The sequence below is a fragment of the Lynx canadensis genome, chromosome B3 (assembly GCF_007474595.2).
Source record: "Lynx canadensis isolate LIC74 chromosome B3, mLynCan4.pri.v2, whole genome shotgun sequence".
NCBI lineage: Eukaryota > Metazoa > Chordata > Mammalia > Carnivora > Felidae > Lynx > Lynx canadensis.
Genome location: NC_044308.2, coordinates 115,521,621 through 115,541,789, shown reverse-complemented (window position 1 = coordinate 115,541,789; position 20,169 = coordinate 115,521,621). Strand labels below are relative to the sequence as shown.

At 47.3% G+C, this 20,169-nt stretch overlaps 1 protein-coding gene across 3 annotated transcripts in view; it reads right to left on the bottom strand.

Annotated features, from left to right (window-relative positions):
• Positions 1–20,169, bottom strand: part of SMOC1 (SPARC related modular calcium binding 1) — a 158,932-nt gene that overhangs the window by 25,731 nt on the left and 113,032 nt on the right. For 2 of the 3 annotated variants that reach the window (XM_030319428.1, XM_030319429.1), the window contains exons 6-7: positions 10,756–10,845; positions 8,693–8,773 (exon numbers count right to left, since the gene is read on the bottom strand). In XM_030319428.1, coding sequence (XP_030175288.1) covers positions 8,693–8,773; positions 10,756–10,845 — 171 coding nt within the window. The remainder of the gene's footprint in view (positions 1–8,692; positions 8,774–10,755; positions 10,846–20,169) is intronic. The other variant, XM_030319430.1, reaches the window with a different exon arrangement.

Sequence of the window (20,169 nt, the reverse complement as noted above, 5' to 3'; positions counted from 1 at the left end):
TCAAGCATTGGATTTTCTTGGGGGGGAACAAATCAGCAAGAGGTTACCCGCCTGGAAAGTGAGAGGAACTTATTTATGCTTCGCTGCGAAAGGAACCGTCCCACCAGGCCAAGAACATTAAGGAAAACACTAGCGTGGTGTCGCCTGCAATTATCCTGAAACCCCTTCAAACACCACACGCCCACCTAGCCTCTTATCAAAAATGAATGAAATGCTGAACGATAACCCAAAATAACAAACCGTGCTGTGAAAAACAACCTTTCCTCAATCACAACATGAAATTCCAGAGGCGGAAGAAATCGCGTGGCTCCTGCCTCGGGCTTCTCTGAGTCAGCGTTGTGAGGGTGGGAGTCGCGTGCGCTGCCGAGGAGGGGACCGCAGACACGAGAGGAGGGGCAGGTGGGCCCAGGTCCGAAGGCACTGACCTTCCTGGTGTTGAAGGGCCAGAGATGTGGTCTCCGGGGGGAGGAGATGCCGCTGGAGCCCATACTCTTCAGGAGAGATTTATGGAACGTCATGGAACAGGCCCTTTTTTGTTGACTCGGCCACACAGCGTTTTAGCACCTATGGTTTCAAGCCAACTATGTGAAGAAGTTATTTTTCTTACTTGTAGACTTCGCACTTTTTCACAGGAAGGGCCAAGCAGCCCCCCGGGGGACCATTCTTCCAAGCATCGTGTGCTGGGCTGGCTCCACCCTTCCACCGTGGACCCTTGCATCACACCCCACACTGACCTGCCATGTGGCCATCGCCAGTTCCCGAGTCTGAGTCATCCAGGGACCTAAGCACCCTCTGGAGGGGAGGGGGACGCGCAGAACTATCGCCCAGGGCTCCCGTCAGAACAGAGGACAGACCAGAGGCCTAGAAAAGGACAAGCCCAGAGGAGAGGCCCAGGCGAGAAGCAGCAGACTCACTGACAAACAGAATTGAGTCAAACCCCTAAAACCGTGTTCAGGTGTGTATCAAGTAGAGGTGGGAGTGGGGAGAACAGAAACCAAATAGGCACAAATTTAAAACAGTCACCTCTTCCACTGGAATGGGTGCCCCCATCTCTTTAATCTAAAGGCCATTTTCCCCATGGAGTGGGCGGCCAAAGGAAGTAAAAATGATATCATCACCCAATCTTAACCTGCAGAGGGACTTTGGACCCCTTCTCTGGAGGAGGGCACCCCTTCTGAGGGACTCACTGGCCAAGAGATGCTCTTTAGCTCTGGCCCATTAGAAGTGACGGTGGCATTAATCCTCAGCGGGACAGCCGTTCCCAAATGCCAGAGGGAACACAGGGCAGTCAGAGGAGCCAGTGTGGGGACACCCGGGCTTCTTGGCAAGGCTGAAAGCGAGAGCAAGGGCCTAGAACTCCCATCCTGCGCACGTCACCAGGGCCTGGCATGTAGAAGGCTCCGTCGCCATTTCATGGGAGTCAACAACGGCTGTAACAGATGCAGTGCAGCATGGTGGCCAAGGGCATGGGCTCTGGGGTCAGATGGACCAGCCTCTACCACGTGTTACCTCTGTGACCTTGGGCAGTTTCCTTCAGCTCTCTAAGTCCCAGCTTCCTTACCTGGGAAAATAGGGTAACGATAGCGATCTCACAGGGTCACTGTGAGACTGTGATGAAATAGTGTATGTCAAGCATCTCAACTGGTCCCAGAGTCAGTTAATAAATGGCCTAAGGTCTTAGCTGGTTTAAGGGGGCAGTGTCCTCAGCCAATGTGGAGGGAACCTGGGCTTCCTGACCCATCCTCGTGAATAACTAGTCTCTGCAGTTAGCCTTCACGGATGGATCAAGGGTGGGTAGTGGGCACAGTCTTCCCCAATGCAGGCAATAAAGGGGCACGCTGGCTGTAGGCAAACTAAAAAATATAATAATAGAACTAAGAATCAGTCTGCCTTTTATGATCGCCATCCCAGCAACTCAAAACAGTATCAGTGACGGAACATTTCCCTCCACTGGAGTGGAGGGCACCACTGCCCCCCTCCCTCTGGGACCCCATCGCTCGACAGTCAGCTCCTTCCTTAGACACCCCTTGTATTTCTTCCCCTTAGCACCAGGCAGAGGCCTTGGCACACAGCAGTTGTTGATGGGCCTGTGACCCTGAACAAGGCCCTCAACCAGCCTGAGCTCCTTTCTGTCATTTAAAATGAAGCGGGGGGTGGGGCGCCTAGGTGGCTCAGTCAGTGAAGTGGCTGACTTTGTCTCGGGTCATGACCTCACAGTTCATGAGTTCGAGCCCCACACTGGGCTCTGTGCTGACAGCTCAGAGCCTGGAGCCTGCTTCGGATTCTCTCTCTGTCCCTTCCCCATTCACGTTCTGTCTCTCTCTCTCTCTCTCTCTCTCTCAAAAATAAATAAACATTAAAAAGTGATAATAAAAAGATACGCTCTCTTGGCCCACAATTTTATAATTAGGCAACATCGGGGGCAGGTCCCCACAGCTCAGCTGCCTGATCGACATTCAGTCTCCCATGTCCCAGTGAACCCAAGCACCAGGAAGGGGTTAAGTGAGGGGCACCCAGTGAACCCAAGCACCAGGAAGGGGTTAAGTGAGGGGCACTGTTGGGGCTTTCAGGTTCTCCTTTGCACCACTCAGCCCCCACAGGGTCACGCTGTGTGGCCTGACCTGCTGTGGCTCAGAGGCCCCATCTCCAGAACAAAAGTAACCGTGCCCATCCCACATGCCTGACACTGGCTGAGGGCACCTACTCACGCGGGTGTTTGCAGTAGGCTCTGTAAATAGGGCGTGTTGCTGGGATGAAATGTCGTGGATGAGGACGTGTAAGGGAAAATTACAAACGAGCCAGCCTGTCTAAATAATTTCTCTCTGTGGAACCCAAAATGGCCAGGCATGGCTCACCATTGTCGGAAGCAGTGACCTCTGCCTTCCCACGCAGAAGAAACTGAGGAGTGGAGGAAAACAAGATATAAATTCTACGGAAGATATTTCTTCGAGGATGGATGGTCCCAATATAGCATATAGGCACTTTTTTTTTTTTTAACTTTTCCCCCAAAGCATCACTGACTCATATCCCTTCAAATTTTAGAAAAGGCTCCATCTCTACTGCCTCATGCCATTCCGGGAGCTCATATGACCCTTCCACCAAAAAGAATGTGAAATGCTTCCCAGTGGTTTTGCAATGACATGTACTGAGAAGGGGCAAGCTGTCTTCTTTCTAGTTTTGCTCAGTAACTTCATTGACCTTGATCTGACAAGCTCTGTCCTTTAAGGGCAAGAGCTAGCAAATCAAACTTCAGGCGAGACAGGAAGGAGGGAGCCCACGCCCGGGGGGGGGGGGGGGGGAGGGAGTGGTGATGGGAGAGATATAGCTTTTGTCAAATAAAGTATCATAACTTCACCCTTCATCTCCCAAAACACTAATGCATGAGTGTGCTTATAAGATATGTACCCTGACTTCTTCCAAAGCCATTTTACAAATAAACACAGAATGAGGATCCTCACACAGGGAAGAGATGGTATTTGACTTCTAGTAAACTGGAAGGAGCCAATTACAATACCTCAGCAGGACCTCTGGGTTCAGGTTTTCAGCAGCAGAGGCCAAAAGGAAAATGCTGGGTGCATGGTTTTTCTATCAACACCAAAAAACATACAGACTCACCTACAGAAAAAAACCTTTGCTGTTCGAGCAAGTCCCAGATAGATGCTGGTCATACTTCCGCCCAGCACCCCTCTGTCTGAAGCAGATGCGGGGGGTGAGGGAACAAGACAGGGAAAGCTAATTTGAAAACAGGGCAATAATATACTGTGGGGCTGGGCTCTCTAGGGCCTGCAAACGTGTTTATGGCTCCTCTCTGCAAAGGGAAAGCTTGAGAAAGGCCTTTGTTGCTATGGAGAGAGCCATAGGGATGACCACCCTTCCCTGTCCCCAGCTCCCTTCTACTGGCCGTGAGTGGCCAAGACACCTGCAGAAGATAGATGGGCAGACATCCAGGAGGCCAGTTATAGAAATAAACATCAAGGGTTTGTTTTTATATAGATACTTTAAATGCTCACAAGCCCAGACCCGTCCTCGGCTGCTAACGTTAGCGGATTACTCATTCTTCCTTCCAATCACGTCATGTGCAAGGTTCCAGGTGGCTGTGGGGTATTTGCTCACAACGGCTACCGCTGGTTTCCCTGAGAGCTGTTTATTTTTCCAGGCCTCAGGTCATTACATCACCCCGCGGTTTCTGGGCAGGCCAAGAGTGCTGGTTTGGGGGGGGTGGGGGATCCGGCCGGGAGGTGCAATTGCCTCAGTGACCCCACATCCCAGTCACAGCAGCTGTCCCGGCAGGAGCTTCCTGGCGAGGAAGGAGCAATCCCAAATGCAGCCAAGGGAACCACAGCAGGCCCAGAGGAGCAACGCTCTGACACTGACACCGGCAGGTAAGGGTCAGGGGGCTGCAAACCCCTTACCTGCGACATGGATGGTGAGTTAGGCAAACGCTCCCACGTAGGAGGAGGCGGGGTCGTTTTCATGACAAAACTTACAAGAAACGCATTTCCACCCTGTGTCCCTGCTGACAGCTCTGTCTCCCGGAGACAGAGTTTCCACAAGACGCTGCCTTCGGGGACACCCGGAAGGAAGCTGTGCGGGACAAAGAGGCAAGGGAGGAAAAGCGAGTCCTTCTGGATTTCACCCACAGTGCCAGGTTCTAGGGCCTTCCTGAAATCCCAGATGAGATCGTGAAAGAAGTTAACTAGGAAAGGTGGCAATAAAGGAACGAAACAGACGGATAAGGAAGAAGGGAAGTCAAATGACTCCACCAGTGGCCCGGAGAGCTAGCCACGTAGGGGCAGAGGGAAAGGGCCTGTGTGCCTTGAGGGCATTGCTATGCTGCTCCAAGAGAAGAGTTAAGGCTCACACGACCATACGTCCTGAGAGTATTTTCCCAGGCCAGAAAGCACAGAATTTTGTCATACTGGGGGGTGGGGGGGTGGAAATCAAGAGAGAGAGACTTTTGTAAATCACAGCTGTAGGACAGTGTCTGCACCCAGTAAAATTAGAAGCCGTGGGATATGGCGTATGGGACGGAGAATGAGACAGCCTAGTTTTCGTCATTTCGTTAATCTCTCCGCTCTTTCCTATAAAAATGCAGATGACTAAAAAGACTTTTAAGTTCTAGTTATATCAAGAAATGCCTTAGTAGCTAGCCTCTGATACCAAAAACTCCGCAAGAGTTCGTATTTTCTTACAAAAGCAGAACAGAGTCTCTGGCCAACACTCATATGTGGGAAGACACCTGCTCTCAGGTTCTAGGGCGTCGGCTGGCCAGGTACGTCGTCCTCCTGAAAGTGGGAGAGCTCCTGGTACAGCGGAGACAAGGATCCGAGAGAGAAGTCTGAAGAGGCAAACCCGTCAACGCCGAGGCTGCCAAGTACTCAACAGGCGACACTGACCATGGTGAACACAAGACAAAGCCTTAAAAACAAGGATCGACACCTCCAGGAGGAGAGAAGGAGACAGGATAAGTCTGCAGGCGTATGCGTCATGTTATTGCAAAGCTTCAGCTGCCCCGTGGAACCTCTCCAACATCAACAGTCCCCAGGCCAGAAAACAAACCTGGCGTCACAGGGTCTGAGTGTGAAAGACGGATGTTTGGGGTGTAGAGGGAACTGGGATGGCCTTCTTGCCTCCGAGAGCGAGTGGGAAGAGCTCTCACCTAGACTGGCTTCTGAGGCCCACTTCACCCTCCCCAGAGGTGGGGGCTGAAGCTCACCTAACCCAGAATCTTCTGGCAAACTCTGACGGGAAACCTGCCTCGGGGGCTTGACCCAGAGGCTCCAGTCCATAGCAGAGCCAGCACCCCAGAGATGAGTTATCATTAAGGTAGATCTGACTTCTCAACAAACCAAATGGAATAGCATGACCGGTGGCTAGCAGAGAAGCCATTCTTTTTTAAATCGTTTATGACACACCTACTATGTGTTAGGCATTTCATATATTGTTGAATCCTCAGAAAAACCCTGCAAGGCGCTAATACCTTTGTTTCACGTACGAACTTTCTCGAGGTCACTTAGCTCTCACGGGAAGCTAGCACTGGAAGCCAGGTCTATGCTATCCCATTTATTTACATATTGTCTATGGCCGTTTTTGTGCTGTGACAGTAGAGTTGAATAGGTGACAGACTGTCTGGCCTGCAAAACCTAAAATGTTTACTATCTGGCTGACCCTTTACAGGAAGCAGTTTGCTGGCCTTTGGCATATAGGAATGAAATAGAAGCATTTGGATGGGAATGTGTGCCTGGGGGTGTCTTTTTTGTGGTTTTTGGCCCCTCTCATAGACCAGGCGGAACAAAGGGCCAGGCCTCCTGAGATGTTTCCCAACATGCCCAGGGAAGCCTGACTCAGCCCAGGAGCTCTGGGCAGCTTACGTAGCCCTGCCCAATCCCCACCCCCCACCCCCCAACATGAACCTTTGCCAAGCGCTAACATTCTGTTCTAGTGCACGCTCTCACAAATGAGAGGTCTGACTTTTGTGGGCAAGGGTAGGGGCTCATTTGTACGTAGAAGGTGGTAAACCTTGTAATGGCAACAGCATGGGCTTTGGTATCGGACAAACCTACAGACCTGGCCTGGGCTGAGTCAGGCTTCCCTGGGCACGCTGGGAAACATCTCAGGAGGCATGGCCCTTCCTTCCGCCTGGTCTATGAGAGGGGCCAAAAACCACAAAAAAGACACCCCCAGGCACACATTCGCATCCAAATGCTTCTATTTCATTCCCATATGCCAAAGGCCAGCAAACTGCTTTCTGTCACTTCCAGTGAGGTACCACAGGCACCAAAACCACCTGTCTTTGACTTATATTTGCCTGACAGCAAGAGGGGAGGCGGGAAAAGGTTCTGCAAAGAAGCTTTTGCTCACAATGACAGTCACAAATTCTTTCCAGATTGAGAGATTCTCGCGGTAAGCAGTATCATTAATATTTCCATTGTTCCCTACCTACCATGATGATGAGAATGACAAAGATAGGTACTTACCGTTTATCCTGCACTTACTATCACTTAGCCAGGCACTGGTTAAGTTCCACACAGACAGTAACTCAGCTAACCTTTAACCACAGTCCCCTGAGGGAAAGATCATAATCCCAGATGAGAACTGAGGCTCAGGGGCGGATTATGTGCCTTGACTGGGTCACTCACTAGTGTCGGAGCCAGGAAGCGAATGCAGGTTTTGCCGATTCCAACGTCTATGCTTTAACCATGGCACGATTGTGTCAAAGACTCTGGCCCACAGGATTCACAAGGTCTTCTTCCCACCCCACCATCCCATACCTCCATCTTTGATAAAAAAGGGAACCAGAGGGGCGCCTGGGTGGCTCAGTCGGTTGAGCGTCCGACTTCGGCTCAGGTCATGACCTGTGCTTACAGCTCAGGGCCTGGAGCCTGCTTCGGATTCTGTATCTCCGTCTCTCTCTGCCCCTAACCCATTAGCATTCTGTCTCTGTCTCCCTCAAAAATAAATAAAACATTAAAAAAAAAATTAAAAAAAAAAAGGGAACCAAACACATGTAGCCCAAGTCACAGAGAAAATCAACCAATGCTGTACGGATCTACCTCATGGGCTAACTCACTTCATGCACTCAAGTTTCCCCACTACCACCTTTAGGACAAAGCTGGCATACAGATAAACCTAAAGGGGGCCAATGAGAGCCCACTCATTAATTAATGGTCTTGGGGCGCCTGGGTGGCGCAGTCGGTTGAGCGTCCGACTTCAGCCAGGTCACGATCTCGCGGTCCGGGAGTTCGAGCCCCGCGTCAGGCTCTGGGCTGATGGCTCAGAGCCTGGAGCCTGTTTCCGATTCTGTGTCTCCCTCTCTCTCTGCCCCTCCCCCGTTCATGCTCTGTCTCTCTCTGTCCCAAAAATAAATAAACGTTGAAAAAAAAAAAATTTAATTAATGGTCTTGTAAAACTCTGCCCATCAGTTCAAAGGGATGTGTCTTTTGTTTATAGACCTTGATATCCATAAGGAAAAAATGATATGGCTGAAATGAAATTCACCAACCAGGCATAAATTATGCAGAGGGGCATTTCTCACAATGAGGTCTTAGGCTAAAAGAAGGATGATTTCCCCATGATAGAGATACAGATTGGGTTTGTTAATACATTTTCCTGTTGGTGGACTTCTGGTCTTTACTGATGGTAGATGAACTTTATTGCTTTTGTCTTCATTGATGATCAATGAACTCTACAAGTGAGTCCTACAAATCTAATCACCCTTCAAAAATTATCACCTTTCCACAAGGGGTTCAGCCAGCACCAAAACTTGACCACTCATAAGACCCTCAAAAGATCATATCAGGAAATACATGACTGTAAGCAGCCATTTTGAGCCTTAAAAAACACACAGAAGCAAGTCTCTTATGGCTTGAAGTCCAACTTTTCCATGCCAGGCCATTTTTAAAAATTCTCTGCCTGGCATATAAAGAGCCACTTGAAAGTATTAAAACATGTAGTCAAAAGATTTTTTTGCTAAAAGGATCAAATACTCATGAAAGACGATCCCTGACATACTAACTGAAGAAAATTAAAGTTGGAGGGGATTAACTCATCTAATCTCATTTTATAGCTGTAGAAATTGAAGATAAGACAGGTTAAAGGACTTGCCCAAGCCCACACAACAGGTAGTTGTGGAGTAACCACAGGGCAACCATAGGCGAATTGGCATGTATACAATCCCAGGCAGATCATTTACCTGAATTTCTTACATTGGTGTTGTTCAGTTTGGAGTCCTTGATTACCAAGTGCTTAATCCATAGAGTGGGGGCCGTAATTTCTGAAAAAAAAAAAAAAAAAAAAAAAAAGAAGAAGGGAGAAAATAAAGTCTGGGCAAAGGGAGTAGATAACTTGTAGTGCAGCCCCCAGACTTCAGGAGCTTTTTCTGAAGCCTGGGGCATCAAGGCTTGGAGATTTCTCCCTCATTCCACATCCACTTTGTCCCAATGCCCTCTCCCTTCTCAGTAAGGAAGCTCCTCTACCCGCCAGCTCATAGGAGCCAACGAGGGCCTCCCATACTCAGAGGCAGAGTGGTCTAAGTCCAGAGGCGCTGAGCCGCTCCATCCAGGAATAAAAATATTATCCCAGGAGGTGAGGAGCATGGGCCCAGCCAAGTCTCTCTCAGCTGCTTCCCTGGAAGAAGATTTAAAGGGGATAAATCAACAAACGAATGCCAAACAAACCACAGAGACCATTTTGGAGGAAACGGCTGAGCCACAACAGATTTCAGCTTGCTGAGACTCTGTTCCACATGGGAAGGAAAGTGATGAGTCCAACGTGTGCATCAATACCTTTCCTAATGGATTCTCACTGAACAGAGGCTGAATCCCTCCATCCAGAGAGCTTGGGGGAACCTCTAGGGCCTTCAGGGCTTGGGTCGCTCAGTGGGCAAGTGGTATGGGAATCAGGAGAACCCTGATCAACTTTAGAGTCATGAAGTCTTCAGTGGGATTGTTGGGGCGATCTCCCAAGGTGACACGGTCTCCACCTCCCACCTGATCCCCCAGGATCCCAGACCTGCCAATAATCCAGGAGATTTGTGGATCACAGAAACATCTGAATTTCTAGGCATGAACACACGTATGTTCCACTAAATGACCAGTTGTAAAGGACAGCTCACATTCAATCCTATCTAGAGTTGAGCCTGTGCTAGAGACATCCCTAGCCACAGTACCAACCAATGGCATAATTTCTTTTTACTCCCGTCTCCCTGTCCAGTCTCGTGATTTAGGCCTGGATACACTCAGCCGAAAGCTGCTCAGAGGTCGCTGCATGTTGCACTCAGAGTCAAACCTCATTGTCAGACTTTCTAGAAATTGCACTCTGCCAAGCTTCCTGCTCTTCTTCATGGGAACTTGGAGTACACAGCAAAGCATCCTGAAGAATGCAGGCCAGGAGCAACCCAAGCTCAAAGAGAGGCCAGCCTTCTGCACTCCACGCCTCACCTGTCATTCCTCATACCTCCAGGGACATCCAGCCTCTATCTTGCTACCAGCCACACTATTTCTCTTGCCCTAGAATTCTCCTCTTACAAACGTCTTGACTCAGCTCTCATGGTCCAACTTAGCTAAACCAGGTCCACTAACCAATCCCTTTCCCCCTACTTTCCTACAATACCCCATCCCCACCATATGCTCCCCTCCCCACCACCCCAACTACAATGCCCTGATTCTTCCCATCTCCTTTCAAGATCCAGTCCACGTTCCATCTCTTAACACAGTCTTTTCCCAGACCATGGTGATCTCTTTCTCCCTTAAATGTCCATTATAATAAAAACTGAGACCGTGTAATTTAACACATAAAGTTCTCTGATAGTTGCCATTGTCTTGAGAGCAAAGGCTTCATCTCATCTAATCCTCCATTGTCCCCCACAGGCCTAGCACAACGCTGGGCACAGAGAAGGAACTTGTGAGTGTCGGTTCATCTACTGAAGGGACAGTGCTGGCCTGTCTTTCTCAGCCATGGCTCCTTGGTCTTGGCAGCTCAAAGGGTCCATCCAGGCTGTGTTATTGTTGGACATCAGCAGCCAGGCAGGAAGCCTGGCTAGAACAGAGGACCTTTCCAGAAGTAGAGAGTGTACCAGTTCCTGGGAGGATTTGCATTTTTTAAAAGGTTAAAACAACCCAGACTAAACTGGGAAAAAATTGAAATTAAAAAAGAAAAAACTAATAATAAAGCTTACACAAACATCCAAAGAAAGGATGTTCCTCAAATCTAAACACGGGTGGGAGAATTAGAGTCGTAAGTAATAAAAGAGCTTACCATCTCCATCGAATACTGGCTGAGTCTCCATCGTGGGTGTCGGCTTAGACCCGTCATCTGAATTGAGGGTTAAAAAGAATCGAAAAGAGACTACCATTATTGAGGTAAATACTATCTACTCTCCAGCACTGTTGAATGGTTGGGGTTTGCACATGGCCCGGCCAAGTCCCAGTGAAGAGACCAAAGAGAAAGGAAAGATAGAAAGCAAGAACAGGAAGGAAAAAAGAACCACAGAGACACGCCAAGAGTAAGACAAACCCAGCTGTGTGTTCACCATTCCAGGGGAGGGACAAAAGGGAGCTCAACTGTCATGGCTTTGGAGGGCCCTCCCTCACTAACCTGCACGTACCAGCATGATGACTCTGTCAGCCCTGGTCCTCCCCACAGGAAAACTGAGGTGGGGGGCAGGCATCTTCCCCAGGAGCCCTGGGTTTTGCCCAGGCAGGTTAGGATAAGGTTAGCATACTTGGTGGCATAAAATTCTGGTGTCCCCAGTTCCGTCCTGCCCTCTTATGAAAGGTACCAGCATAGTACCTAGTGGCCCTCGTTGAAGAGCTTCAGGAAAACACCAGACCGTGGTGCTATTCCCTCTTGAACACCTAGCTATTTCTCTGGCCTCACCTAAAAGGGAAGAGAAGGGCAGGTGGGCCCATCCTGTCTCCAGGATGCCAAAGTGAAGAGAATCAGGAACGCTTAGAACATCTTTTTAACTGTGAAACATCATGCCCTCCAATTCCCAGTGAGGTGGGGGCAAACAAAATGGAAGGGGATGTGGCAAACTGCAGCCTGGATTTGTTCTGAAATTTGTACCAGAGATGATGGGAGCAGGAGGTGCCCAGTAACAAAACGCTAATCTACATCATTCCAGCAACATTGGCAGCTCCCTGCGGGGCAAGACCCTCTGTGGGTCAGGAGCGAGTGAAGACTTTACCCACCTTTCAGGACTCTTGAGTTTTTTTCATCAAGATCCCCAACCTTAGTGTCGGGCAGTGTCTCTCAACTTCTTTTCATTATCGCCCACCTAGACCTTCTCTCTCTTTTTTTTTTTTTTAAATCATCTACCTAATGAACTATCAATAACACAGGTACACTGTGTTTCTGTTGATGTGGTGTATGTATAGCTGTGCTTTCTATGTAAAAAGAGCAAAGAGTTCTTTTTCCTCCTGCCGCCCCCAATCCATTTTCACCTGCTTGGTATCTCTGCCCCCATTGAGAATGCATAGATGAGAGATTTCTCTGTGTTCTCCCTGGGCGGGGGTGGGGGAAGAAGAACCCCAGGGTCTCAGGCAGTGTGATGATTACACCATCCCCCAGAAATCTTCTACGACCGAACACTCTATTCTCCAAGCATCGACTATTTTGTTGTCATTTTATTCAATCAGTCATTTATTTCTATTTGCTTGCTTGTTTTGCCAATGGCTCTTATTTTTAAGCTTTCGGTTTTGTTTGTTTACTTTAGCAGAAGAATAATTCACATGCAGTATTGTATTCGTTTCAAGCATACAGCCTACAGTAAGGCTAGTGACTATCTGTCACCACACCAAGTTGTTACACTATTATTGACTATATTCCCTATGCACGTTACATCCCCGTATCTTATTTGTTTCATAACCAGAAGGTGGTACCTCTTAATCCCCTTCACCTATTTCATTAACTATGGAGAATGCAAGTTCTCAGATAGTCTCTGCGACGCCAGTCAGATCACCCATAATAACAACCCTCCACCATTTGGAGCTCCCGAGACCTTTGGCCGACTTCCCTGCATCTTATCAAGGAGGGAGGAAGAACACAGAGTTCTGATCCCTTTCTTGCACCAACACCCCACCCTTGGGATCTTAAGACTGGAGAGCTATAGAGACCCTAATCGTGGCTGGAGGCTGAGGCCAGCAATCCGACAGTTGTGTGACACCTGACCCTGCTATTATTTCCCTGTGCTGACACCAAGACCCCACTCCGACAGGGGCCAAGGCGATCCCCAACTATGTGACAATCATTCCAGGGAACGAGATATAGCAGAGGGAGAGGAGTTAACTAGCTGGACATCTTATTTGCCTCACACTGGAGTCCTGAACAGGCATCTTTTGATGCAAAACTGTGGAAGTTTGATCTGGAAGTCATTGAGGGAGAATAAACACAGAGCAGCACCACACAATGTCATTTTGTTTAATAGCATCACTTCCCCTGACTCCATTAACACCTCCTTCCATTGAATTCAATGAGCCACTGAATGAAGTCTTTTGGCAGCTGCAATGCACATTTGGTTGCTCCTGCCGGATGCAGAGTTCACAGTCTAAATAGCCTAGTGTGGTGTGCTCGGCCTCTCCACACCGGGTGGCTTCACTTTAGAAGTCTTAAGGGCAACAAAGGGAAAGTGAGAAATCAAACATTCCCAGGAGGGCAACGGTGAGAACCCAAGTGAAAAGCGGTTCATGCAGCATTTTCGTATTCAACTAAGATCCTCCCGTATTCCAAGAGCTGTAACTCTCTCTGGAGCAGGATAAGAGAAAGCATTCTGCTTATTTCGCCCGTCATCCAGCTGAGAGTCTGGGACTGCCCATCTGGTGTAGCAATCAGCAGAGGTCTGTTGCTCAAGGAGAGGAAGAAGTGTTTCCAGTCTCCCCGGGGGAAGTTCTGCACTTCTGCAGGCCAAGGACCTCCGCGATTACCCAGATGCAGGCCCAGAGCCCACATCGCATGAAGCCACGTGCAGGGAGTGGATCTTCCTGCAGCGTAGGGTCACCAAGGGTGAAGAGATACAGCTGCGCTGCCACAATGGAGGCCCTAGATGGAAATCTTTATGAAGTGAGAAAAGACAAAGTGCCCTGCCGCCAGGAGAGCCACCTGTGAAACTCAGCTGCCCAAAGGCTGAGAAGCCAAGCCAAAGCCAACAGGACCCTCTGACCATCATCTCCGGGCACCTGGGCACCTGGCTTTCAACCCAGCAAACAAGCGCACCCTTCTACCAAACATAGGTCCAAGGCCTGGGTCCAAGGTCCACACCAGTGCTGCTTCCTGGCAAGCCTTGGGACAATACCAGGTCCCACACTGGGCCCCGGGGAGAGGGAAAAGCTTCCACTCAATTCCCCAGTCTCTAGTGGGGTCACACTCCAGATTCTGGCTTTACATCCCATAAACTGAAAACTGAACCCTGCACTTTTCTTCTCTGGGCAGGGATATCCTCTTCTAAAAATGAAGTATGCCTGCCTTCCCAGTCTCAGGATACTGTGCAGGAGTAAGGACTTTAAAGGCCTTAGGACACTAAGTATGGGCAAGGACTTTAAAGGTATAAATACCACGAGAATAAACCATTTTATCCAACCACTTACTTTTAAAATTGGATTTACAAAATTAAAATCCTATCAAAGTTTTTAATTAAAAAAAATAAAGTAAACCTTACAACTCAGTTAGAAGATGAACAGCCTAATTTTAAAGTGGACAAAATATTTTAATAGACATTTCACCAAAGAAGATGCATGGACAGCTAATGGATACATGAAAAGATGCTCAACGTCATTAGTTGTCAGGAAAATGCAGATTAAGACCACAATGAGGTGCTACTATGAACCTGCTAGAATAGCTAAAATTTAAAAAAATAGAAAATACCAAATGTTGGCAAGGATGCAGAGAAACTGAAACCTTCATTCATTGCTGTGGAGTAGCCATGTTGGAGAACGGTTTGGCAATTTCTTTTTTTTTTAATTTATTAAAAATGTTTAAAAAACATTAGACACAGAATCTGAAGCAGGCTCCAGGCTCTGAGCCATTAGCACAGAGCCCGACGCAGGGCTCGAACTCACGAACCATGAGATCATGACCTGAGCCAAAGTCAGACGCTTAACAGACTAAGCCACCCAGGTGCCCCTGTTTTTGCAATTTCTTTAAATTGCAAGTTATGTTAAACATAAACTTATCATTCTACCAGACATTCCACTCTTGAGAAGCCAACCAAGAGAAAGAAAAACATGTCCACTCAGAGGCATGTATGCCAATATCCATAGCAGCATTATGTGTATAGCCTCAAACTGGAAACAATCCAAATGTTTGTCAACTGGCGAACACATAAACAAATGGTGATATATCCAGATGATGGAATATTACTCAGCAATGAAAAAGAATGAATTACTAATACGTGTGACAATATAAACCTCAAAAGCATTATACTAAATGAAAGAAGCCATAAGCCATGTGCAAATACTACATATTGTATGATTCCACTTCTATGAAATGCCTAGTAAAGATCAGCCCATAGAGATAGACAGCAGCTGTGTAGTTGCCTAGGACTGGAGGAGGCAGTGGGTTATAACTATAAATGGGTACAAGGTTTCTTTTTGGAACGATGGAAATGTTCACCAGTAATGGCTGCACAACGCTCTGTGCTAAATCCAGTGAACTGGACGTTTATGATGGGTAAATTTTATGGCATGTAATTATGCTTCAATAAAGCTGTTAAAACAAAAGGGGAGGTAGTGCTGTTATTTCAGTGATTCTTAATCTGGGTGGAGACCCTCCCATGTACTTTAAAGAAAAATGTATCTGAAATCTCAGTTTACATATATGCACAGGACGATGTGATGCCTGATGCTCATTGTCGGTGGTTCTTTTGGACCTCAAATAGTAAGACTTTAGTTCTCTTTAATACCACAATACTCTTCCAGAACAAGGAGAAGAGGAGAGAACACTGGGAAAAAAAAAAAAAAAAAAGCCAATTCAAAGATTATCACTTTCTTCCAGGCCAAAAGAAGAAAAAAAAAATTAAGTTTGGAAACACGAAAAAAGTAAAAAAATAAAACAATTAAAAAAACAAGGCAAGCTTACACGAATGAATGAATGAATGAATGAGGCAAACCTGACAGAGCATCTCAAGGATAACATCAAGATCAGCAATAATGGTACCACATTTTGCAACACTCGAGTTTTTGGCAGGTGGTTTTCCTCATCTGTTCTCACCACTGGCCAGCACAGAGGAAGCCACCAGGCAGATAAAAAGAGATCGAGTCTTGGGGATAGAAAGTGATGTGCTCAAGACCCAAAGGAGTGAGCAGCAGTGGAAATGGCCCAGCCCCAGGGCCCTGGCAATTTCTTCAACCCCCAGCCATGCCTCGGCCTCGAGGTGCGGCCCCAGAGAGTTACAGCCCCACACGGGCTCTGCAAGGCTGTCGAGACAGTGGGTTTGTGTGACAGCACGATTCCTTGCCCTGCGAGAAGGCCTGGCCCACGCACAGACAGCTGGAAGTCACTTCGACCCCCGATGACACCGTTCAAAGCCTCCTCTGTTTGGCTTTTTGATTCCTGATTGACACTCGCTGGCAAGTGGAGATAAATGCGGGCTGAGGACAATGTTGATCCGCTCTGACTATTCTCAGCGAAAGACTTTTCAGAATAACAAACAAAACAAAACAAAAACTCAAAAACATTGGTGTGCTTAAGGGATTGAATAGAGCCCAAGAGGTCCAGGGAAGCAGGGCCGCGCCTTTCAAGGCGCTGGCAAGTCCATTGAGGAGTTAATTGTTTGGGTGTACAATGAGTTTATTCTGACCACATACAAAGAGCTTTCTCTTCCAGGTCCTTCAAAAGCAAATGTGTCAAAGGGGCCAGAGGAGGAATCTGTATTAATGGCATCTCTTGGGGTCTCTGAGACTGAGGAGCCTTGGAGAATGAAGAAAAAAGAAATCACCACCCCCCTCCTGAGATTCGGAAGGTCTCTCAGTGATCCCAAGTCCCCCTTGGATTCTTGGGCTCTGCCCAAACCATGTCCATCACGGGTCACGCTCCCTCTTGAATTCTTTTTAGGCTGCCATTGGTCATCTTTTCCAAAGACACAGAGATAAACTTCAGCCTGGTGGAACTGGAAGGTTCGCGCTTTTGAAGGGACCACATTTACACCAGAGCCACCAACCCCTTCAGTGTGTTACTCAGAGACCTTGTGTAGAAGTTGAAAGGATGTAATCTGGGCATCACAGGGAGACAACAGTGCCTGTTTGCGAAAGTCCTGTAAGGCACTGGCCCAAATCATACCAGGAGGAGGATGGAATTTTAGTCAACCTCAACATTTCCTAAGATGCATGTCCCATGACCACAAGGCTCAGAAATGTACTGTGAGCTTTCCTAATCCTGACCTTTGAGAACAGAGGTTATCTGGGCCCTTCAGGTCCTTTCCAGAGCAAGAGATCAATGTTTTGCATTCCATCTACCCACCTGCACACTCCCTCCCAAAAGAAGTAAAAACAAGCTTAAAGTGGTCTTTTTGCAAACAATTCCCTAAGTCCTCAAGCTCCACATTCCCATGAATAAGAGTAAAAACATGATGCTGGTGGAAAAAATAGACCAGACATGGAAGAAGAAGAGGAGAAAAAGGAACAGGGAGTGGAGCGGGGAGAGGGGGGAGAAGGAGCCACCAGTGGCAAAGTCAGTTCAGAGCTGGGTGCACAAAGAGAACTGTGCTGATTTTTTTAACTCTTTATTTTGAAATGATGATGGGTTCCCAGGAAACTGCAGAAATAATACAGTACGCTTCACCCAGTTTCCCCAGGGGTAACATATTTATAGTTAACACAAATATATAGGTAACCTGAAATTATATAGGTAACCTCATTATTGTACAATATCAGAGTCAGGGCATTGATACTGGTGAAATCCACAGAGCTTATTCACACTCCACCAGTTTTACACGTACTCATTTGCATATATGTGTGTGTGGGGGGGGTGTAATTCTATGCAATTTTATCCATGTGCAGATTCGTGTAACCACCATCAATAAAACACAGAACGAGTTCATCACCACCAAGATCTCCCTTTATAATCACACTTCCCTTCGTGCACCCCATCTCTCACTCCTGGCAACCACTAATCCTTTCTCTGTCTCTATAATTTTGTCCTTTCTAGAATGTTCTCTAAATGGAATCATACAGTATATGACCTTTGGAAATCAGCTTCTCTCACTTCGCATAATGCCCTTGAGATCCATCCAAGCCATAGTTGTGCATACCGACAGTTTATTTCCTCCTATGGCTGAGTCGTACAGGCACCATTGTGTTTCACCCACTGAAGGATGCCTGCGTTGTTTCCCTCTTTGATTACTACAGGTAAAGCTGCCGTGATCGCCCCCGCACAGGTTTTTGTGTACGCGCAAGTTCTCTTTTCTCTGGAATAAATGCTCACGAGTGCAATTGCCAGACTATATGGTAAATGGATGTTTAGTTCTTTACTTTGTAAAGAAACTTCCAAAGTATTTTCCAGAGTGGCTGTATCATTTTGCATTCTTACCAATAATGCATGAAGGACCCAGTCTCACCACAGCCTTTGGTACTGTCACTATTTTTATTTTAGCTCTTCTAACAGGTGCACAGTGATACCGTACCATGATCTTACTTTGCATTTCTTTTTGGTTAATGATGTTGAGCATCTTTTTTGTGTGTTTATTTGCCCCCTGCATAGATGCTCTTGTGAAATGTCTATTCGTGTATTTTGTTGAGTTTCTGAGAGTTCTTTACATGTCCTAAGTAGAAGTCCTATGTCATATATGTGGTTTGTAAGTATTTCCTCCCAGTCTGTACTTTTTTTTTGTTCTCTTAACAAGATCTTTCAGAGCGAGTTCTTTTTTTTTTTTTTTTTTAATTTTTTTTTTTCAACGTTTTTATTTATTTTTGGGACAGAGAGAGACAGAGCATGAACGGGGGAGGGGCAGAGAGAGAGGGAGACACAGAATCGGAAACAGGCTCCAGGCTCCGAGCCATCAGCCCAGAGCCCGACGCGGGGCTCGAACTCCCGGACCGCGAGATCGTGACCTGGCTGAAGTCGGACGCTTAACCGACTGCGCCACCCAGGCGCCCCTCAGAGCGAGTTCTTAACCCCAATTAGGTCCAATTTGTCAATTTCTTAGATCATGTGTTAGTTGTTCTAAGACACAAAAGCTCTAGGTTCACCTAGCTGTGATTTCTTCTAAAAGTTTTAAGAGTTTTTACATTTTACATTTCGGTCCGAGGTCCATTTTGAATTAATTTTTGTATAAGTTGTGAGGTTTGGGGTTTTCTGTTTTTGCCTATGGATGTCCAGTCACTGTGGTGCCTTCTACCTTGGAACTACTTGTACACCTTAGTCATGTCAGTTGGCCATAGAAGTGCAGGCCTGGGTTCTTTGCTCTGTTCCATTCATCTCTGTGTCTATCCCTTGGCCAAGGCCACACTGTCCTGATTACTACAGCAGTATAAGTCTTAATCAGAGTACTAGGACGTCAACTTTGTGACATTCTGGAAAAGGCAAAATTATGGAGACAGTAAAAAGACCAGGGGTTGCCAGGGGTGGGGAGTGGGGGTGAAAAGGCATATACAGGCAGAGCACAGAGGATTTTTAGAAGAGTGAAGCAACTCTGATACTATAACGGTGGATATATGTCATTATACATTTGTCCATTCCCATAGAAAGTAAAACACCAAGAGTGACCCCTAATGTAAACTATGGACTTTGGGTGATAATGATGTGTCAGTGAAGATTCACTAATTGTAACAAATGTGCCACTCTGGTGCAGATGTTGATAATGGGGGAGGCTGTGCCTTTATCAGGACAGGGGCTATATGGGAAATCTGTGCACTTTCCTCTTAATTTTGCCACGAACCTAAAAGCGCTCAAAAAAAAAAAAGTCATTTTTAAAATAGGAAATGAAACAAACATATCTAAAAGGGGAGAGGTCAGAGCATTTGTTCAGAAGAACACAGGGAAGTATGAGTTGGAAATTCATAACGGGACATGGAGGAGTAAAGCACTAAAGATCTCTTTGTTTTAAAAAAATCAGATAGAATGGTCCCTCCCACGTAATTTTTCGTTTCAAGATTGTTTTACCTCTTCTAGCTCCGTTGCCTTTCCGTAGAAACTTTACAACAAGCTGCTTTTGAATCTCAGTTTTCTTTCAGCAGTCACAAAATTGGGAGAGGAGGACCTGAGAGCCGCCCCTCCCCTGGGAGCTCCATGGCGCTCAGAGCTAGCGATAAGTGGTTCAGACATGGTCCTGAGGCCTTTGCACCCACTGGCTGAAATCCCTGCCTCTATCCAGGTTGCTGGGCCACGCCTGGAACTGAACTCACTCAGTCAAGGGACAGTGTAGTCTCGATGGCCTGACAATTTCTGAGCCTTCACCTGCACTCCGGGGGGTCCCACAAAGGCACCAGGCAGAGGGATCAAGAACTTGTGAGTGGGCCATGCTCATCCCAGGCAGCCTCCTCCGAGGGCCTTTCCTGAGAGGCTCTGGCCATGGGAACTACCAACCAGGGCTGCTTGAAGGGGTCACCTGCTTTGCCTCCCTGCCCAGGTGACAGCTTCCCAGCATCTAGATGTCTGTGCTCCCTGGGAGGCTTTACCTCCATCTGAAGATAACCTCTGTAAGAAGAGGCTAAGAACCATTAGAATGGCTCCACAGGGTAA